Raw genomic sequence first — 6754 nt, forward strand, 5'->3', positions numbered from 1 at the left:
ATTTTAGCTCGCATGACTAAAGTGTTTACATCAGCAGAGGAGGTAATTCATTTTAAACTGTCGAAAACTTATGTCCATTTAGAAGTTTTTGAAATGGACCTGCATACACTGAATCAACAGGATACTTTATTAGCTGAAAAAAAATTTGAAAGGGAAATCTTTTCATAGTTTTTGTCTTTTGTCATGTGACAAAACAAACATGGCCGCAATCATTTTTGATTTTGAATAATGGAAATGTTTTATGCAATATTTCAGAAATATTTAACAATAATTAGGTAGATAACATTGCTTACTGTTGAAATTGATAAAGTAGTTTATTTTTTAAATGAAAACTCTTCGGCTGTTGCATTTTGCTATAATAACAAAGTACCAATATTTTAGCTAATATCTTTGTCAGCTGTGCACTACTAGGACGGTATCACTTTTGTTTTCAGTTGGGACGTGGGAAGAGTGCATAGCTAGGGCAGACAACTTTCATTACCAAAAATAAAAATTACTTTAATACGAAAATTTAACATTTTGAAAGTTTTCCCAAAATGTACACTCATTATTGAAATGCATGATCGTGTTTTATTAAAAATGAAGAAAATGTCATTAAAAAAACTTGTATTATGAGTTTCTTATATTTTAAAAGCTCTTTAAAAAAAATGCACATTTTCAATTTGGTCCTGAAATAGCATTTGTCTGCTCCTACTATGCGCTCTCATGTCCTAACTGAAAACCAAAAAAAGTGATTCTGTCTTCGTGCACAAGTGTCGTATTACTAGTAACTGTACTCGCCAGTATTTAACAATGACAAACCTCATTTTCATTCTTTTTGTTAAAAATTTAAATCGAATTATCCCATTTATAAATGAAATTAGTATCGATGACGATAGACGGTGTTTTGTTTTTGAATTTTAAGTCTAAACTCTATGCATTTCAAATATCGTTTAAATGTTTCTTTCCAGACTCACCTGTAATGAGCATTTCGAAAAAGTCAACACTCGAATGACAAACAGAAATAAGAGTAAGGTTATTTTTTTTTATTCAAAAATGTTTTAAATGTAGAGGTGCGCTAAACACATTGTTACATTACCAAACTTCATGCATTGTCAACACTCTTGATGTCAATCAAATTTAGTGCCAGATACTATACATGTAATCAGGCTGCCCGGCGGTGCCCGGTGTATAAGACACTTAAATAAAAATTTATTTCATGCAGACTTCGTATGAATTATAGAGCCAATTCTCTATTATCATATTGTACTAATGTGTGTGTCATTTCAAGTTTTAAAATGACTTTGGAGTCATAAGCTGGAATCGAAACCAAAGCAGAGCTCCAGTTATAATCGTTATTTAGGGGTTTCGGCTAACATCGTTACTGTTTGAACTATTGCCAGATGGATAAAAGGCTAAAAATTAAGCCGTTTTCCGGTCCGTTTATTTCGTTCACAATTTGATTAATATATACAAAAAAAATTTAATTTCTATACTGAAAACTGATTTTATTTTATTTCCCCGCAATTTCTTTATATAAAATTTATTGGTACCCCCACCTGACACAAGAGGGATAGAGCCTAGTAATTCACTCCCGTTCGTTTGTTTGCACTTTTCTTGATAACCACGCCTTGGATTTTTTAAATTTTGCACAAACATTAGTCATGGTGAAAATTTTTTGCCAGAACTGATTTTCAGGGCTAAATCTGCCCCCTCCCCCTAGACGCATTATAGGGGTAAAGTAAATAGCCCCCAAACCGTTCATCCGTTTGCACTTTTCTTAACCTCGCCTTGAATTTTGCATAGACATTAGTCATGGTGAAAGTAAATTTCACTCGTAGAAAAGGACCCTGCATGCTCTGCTTGTTTAATTCTAGTAGTTACCTAATTTACATTTAAAGAAAACTATTTTAATAATTAGTGCAATGTTAATCGTAATAGAATTGTTTTGTGTTTAGGAATATTGAAAAAATTTTTAATTTGCCGGCAAAAAGCCCCCCGCCCCCGTTTAAAAAAAATAAATAAACAATGGAAGTAAGCTTTTATTTAAGAGATATAAAAAAAAAAATCAATGCATTTCAAACTTAATTCAGCAGAGCTCTGCTCACAACTGTTTTAAGGCACATTTAAACGCAGAAATATATATGAATGGGTGGGTATGTGTTAGTGTGATAATATAATCAACAAAAAATATAGTGCGACCTCTGCCAGTCAGCATACCAAGGTCAATCGTTGAATGGTGTTAAACTGAACTTTGAGTAAAGAAAATATCAAATTATTTTTTTTAAAGCTAAAAATATGAACGCACAAAGTTAGTTTCATCGTAAATTAGGTACAGGCAATAATGTCGGACAAAGATAGCGGGACAGTTTTGAAAGCCGGTTTATGAATTTTTTTGTAGGTTTCCGACTACTGTTTTTATTTTATTTGAAAGATTAAAGCATAAAGTTAATTCCCAAAAGGAAAAAAAAAATATTTCTACACGTGACAAAAAAGCTATAATGAAAAATTTTCACGGCGACATTTGGAAACTGACAAGTTCAGCTAAATTTTGAAGTGAAATTCATTGTAAAGAATCTCTTGAAAGATAAATATTAATTTTCTTAGTCTATTTCAAAGATAATTAGTAAAGTCCTAAGATATTGAATTAAATAAACACACCTTGTTTGCATAAAAATAGCTTAGTCATAAAAAGCAAGAAATTCTGGCTTTGCTCAAACAAGGCGTCCAAGTATGGATTCTTTGGAAGCCCAAAATGTCAGAAAGTCCTGACTCTGAAAATGACGTCAGGTAGTTGTAGGGAGTGCCAGTTTCCCCTAGCCGTGCATCCATACATTCCTATCGTGAGCATTTGTATAATTTTTATCATTTTTAATTTAATTTTTCTGTATTTCTGCTTAACATCTTTTTTTTTTCAATTATATGAAAATTGTTACGCTGAAAGTTACACGTTCATTCAAGCAAGGAAAAATATTAGAATCGTAAATATAACAATTACGCGAAACATGTAATCTAAAGAGGAAATGTTTTTTGCAATTAAAATTTTTGTGTGAAAATATTAAATAAACTATGCTTAACTCAACGATAATATCGGTAATTCGAGAAATTAATTTTTGTTGGTTATATTGAATTCATTAATACTGACTTTAGGGGCTTTTTTTTTTTTTTTTAACTACTAAAAACCATTTTAAACAAACTTTACGAAACAATACATTTCCACTAAGATTCAAATAATTAATTATATTCCATGATAATTATTTGATAAATATTAAAAAATCTAACAATTGGTTAATTTCCTGATTTTTTTTTGTGTGAATTTTTTAAGTCATGTTTATACATTTTGAGCATCGGCTATTCATTATTTGAGATGTACATATCTTATTTACTATGTCCAGTTCAAAAGATTATCGGTACCAAAATCTAAATTTTAACATTTCCACACTGCAGGATAGCATATTGAAAATTAAAAATGTTTTTTTATATTTTTACATGTTTTAAAAGGGTCATATGGCTAGAGGTTGAACGTTTTATTGAAAACTAAACCCACTTCGAGTTTTCACAACTTAAATTCAAGGGCAATTAATCTTTCAAAATTGTATTGCTGAAAAAAAAAGTTGCATAGGTGAAAAGTGAGGGGGTACAAATAGGATACTGGGCTGGTATTACCATGGAATCTAAGTAAAAGGTATGTTCAAACGCAACCCGGGCAATGCCAGGTATCTTTATTATAGCAATGATTTCAAGTTTAAAAAGTTGACTGCCATCAGCTAGAATCGAAATCAAAACATTTAGCGCTCCAGCCCCAGTCATTGAAAAATATCAAACAAAAATAAATCCGACTTAGCTCTTCTGTTTTAAGAAAAAGGCATTTATTACTTTCCAAACAATGCCTGCTTGTTTTTCTGTTCATTTCGTTTGCCAGGAGGCTAACACCCTGCAGTCTCGACACTAGCTTAAAGGTCTGTCACCACTGTGGGGCCACACGTCCTTCTTGCCCAGCTTGCGTGTTGCATTTTTCTTTGTTTTTTGTTTTTTTTTTTTTGTTTTTTTTTTCTTTTCTTTCTCATGCAAGCTTGTGCACACTTTCAATAACTCTTAGAAAGCCAACTAACCTACAGCTTCTGATATTTTCCAATGCGCTCATACGCTCTGTTACAATATCTGATTAAAATTATAATTTAACATTTTTGAAAAGTGACTTAACATAAGTTGGACTTTTATGTATTTTTTTAGAATATACATTTGCTGTCTTTTACAGTAAGACAAGTTAAAATGAATTTTTATAATATTTAATTGACAATGAAAATTTTCGTAAAATTTTTTTCTCAATCCTGCATTAGTCCCATGGTGTTTTGTCACCCCAGTCTTAAGTGCTCATAACTCCTAGTTGGCAACTTATTTCTTTTCCTCCCTCCCAGTACTCTCCTGAGTAGGAGAGCATAGCACAGTGCAGTTGTATCTGTGTTCCTTGGAGGTAGACATTGCTTTGTCCTTCTGGGGTAACTGGACACCCAGCTGTCTAACGTAGGTATGATTTTATTATTTATATATTTTTTTCCAGTGAAAATGAAAATTTCTAGATATTAGGTTGGTGTAAAAAATTTTTTTTTATCGGAGATGCATATATATATATATGCACACCAAAAAACATTTTTGCATCAGCCTAATATAAGCGCATATTGTGTATCATTAAGCTATTCTGTAAAATTTAATATGGAATTAATGTTTTGGTAGTTTCCTCTATATTAAACTGAAAATAAAATCATCCCATCAAAACGTATTACTCTTTCAGTCTCGTAACTACGAGTTTAGCTAATGCAATATATTAATCTTCCTCTAGTTTTATAATTATCAACAAGATACAAGTGACTCAATAACGGACTGTTGATAACTTGCAAAATAAAAATACTATACCCATTTTTGTATGGGTATAAACACCCTGTGAAACTTACCATGTTTGAAACACCCAGGTGACCAATGCAGGGTTGATAGTATTGCCTGTTTTATTACAAAATGAAATTATTCACAATACTTAAGTAGAAAAAACGCCATGTAATTTTCACTTCCCAATTTAAAATAGAAAATTTTATATTTTTGTACGTTTTTGATAATTTTCATTTTTTTTTTTTTTTCTATTTCAGATTTTGATCGTTTATCAACGTTTTGTTTTAGAAATCTAATAAAATGGAAGTATTTTTTGTTTTTGTTTCGTAACCTCGTTCATTTCAACATTTTATCGCCGTTAGTATTTTAAAGATTTTAATTGACCTTATCGTAGCTAGGTCAAATATCCTAATAAATTCTGCAACCAATATTTTACATCAACATGTTTTATTTTTAAAAATAAAAATTTAACGATTGTTTCGATTGTTTATGTAAAACGGACGTTAAAGTGAATGCTGTGCTAGATGAGAAATCTATGTACGAGGTGGAAGAGCAGGCGCTTGTTTGGAATAATAACGAAAAACAAAATGAAAAAAAAAATGAATTTCAACTAAAAGCAATGTTATCTATGTAACTGCCATGTTGAAATTAGAAACATATCCCAAAATTATGAAAAACGAGTAACTCTGTTTGGAAGTTACATATCAGAATAATGGCGGATCGCTGGCTTCGTAAAGTAAATGTTTTCTGTAATGTAATGTTACGAATTTCGACACAAGTAGATACCATTGCTTTTAGTAGAAATTAAATTTTTCGATTTTCGTTATTCCGACAAGCATGTTACCGTTATCTATTTATTTATTTTTTCGTTCAGCTTACTCTTTCCTTTTCACTTTATGGTAGTTTGGCGTCGGATTTTTACGTGCAGATGAGACTTGAATAAATGCTGAATAGCAAATGGCTTGACTTGCTATCTTTTTTTTTTTCTCTCTCTCTGCTTCGAGATCTAATCTCTTCATAAAGTCTGTTTTCACAGTAACGTGTGAACTCAAAATATTTTCCAACCAATAAAAGTATTTTCAAACTCAAAGTAACAATCAAAAGTGGAATTAACCAAGCCCATAAGGCAATGGTTGGTCATCTGAAATCGGGTCTTCTGAGTGACACTTGGGTGCAACTTAGCTTTCTTTAAAATTACATTTTGGAGAAAAACATTACTCGCGTATCATGCTGCAATTAGTATAAATTATAAAATTACAAAAATGTTCTCAGAAATAAGTAAAATTATAATTTTTCGAAATTTTTTTTTCATTGTAAATTACTCCTTTAGAAGATCAAAATCAGGAAGATAACTGCATTGTACCATTAGTTACTTTGCGCAGAATAAGATAGCACTATCTTTCGGGTCGGCCATCTTTCTTTTTATCAGTATACTGCATGCTTTTTCCGAAAATCAGATCTAGCACATGTTCTACTGAACCATTTTTTAAATTTTTTTCGGTGTTTATAGTAATTTCGACATGACAAGTACGTAAGCCCCCCCCCCTCCTGCTTTTTTTCCACTACACAATTGGGTCAGATGATGCACTATAGTAAAGTTATACCGACACTCGTGAAGCGCCTTGACTCTCAACGCCAACAACGCCCATCCTAGAAGACTGGTATGTCCCATGCTGAAATTCCTTTTAAACTTATTGCTAACACAACGACGCAAAAGGTAAATTTGTGCATACAAAGGAACTTTGAAACTTGGCGCCCTTGCTTAGTACTTATTCAAAAATTTTGAAACTTTTCAACAAACTTTAGTCTTTCAATATATCTTATCTTTGTAAAACTGATTAATTCGGGTTCTTGTTTCATTCTAAATTGCATCGTGATCTATTCATAACAT

The 6754-nt window shown here is 31.5% G+C and overlaps 1 protein-coding gene across 4 annotated transcripts in view; it reads left to right on the forward strand.

The window, feature by feature from the left end:
* The window catches only part of LOC145248152 (DNA-dependent metalloprotease SPRTN-like), a 70457-nt gene extending 65166 nt beyond the window's left edge, over positions 1 to 5291 (forward strand). For all 4 annotated transcript variants that reach the window (XM_080109975.1, XM_080109974.1, XM_080109973.1 and 1 more), the window contains 2 exons: positions 951 to 1009; positions 5121 to 5291. In XM_080109975.1, coding sequence (XP_079966101.1) covers positions 951 to 994 — 44 coding nt within the window. In that variant the 3' untranslated portion in view covers positions 995 to 1009; positions 5121 to 5291. The remainder of the gene's footprint in view (positions 1 to 950; positions 1010 to 5120) is intronic.
* The last annotated feature ends 1463 nt before the right edge of the window (positions 5292 to 6754 follow it).

Source organism: Euprymna scolopes, chromosome 26 (assembly GCF_053919585.1).
Source record: "Euprymna scolopes isolate OS-2025 chromosome 26, ASM5391958v1, whole genome shotgun sequence".
In the NCBI taxonomy this organism is placed as follows: Eukaryota; Metazoa; Mollusca; class Cephalopoda; order Sepiida; family Sepiolidae; genus Euprymna; species Euprymna scolopes.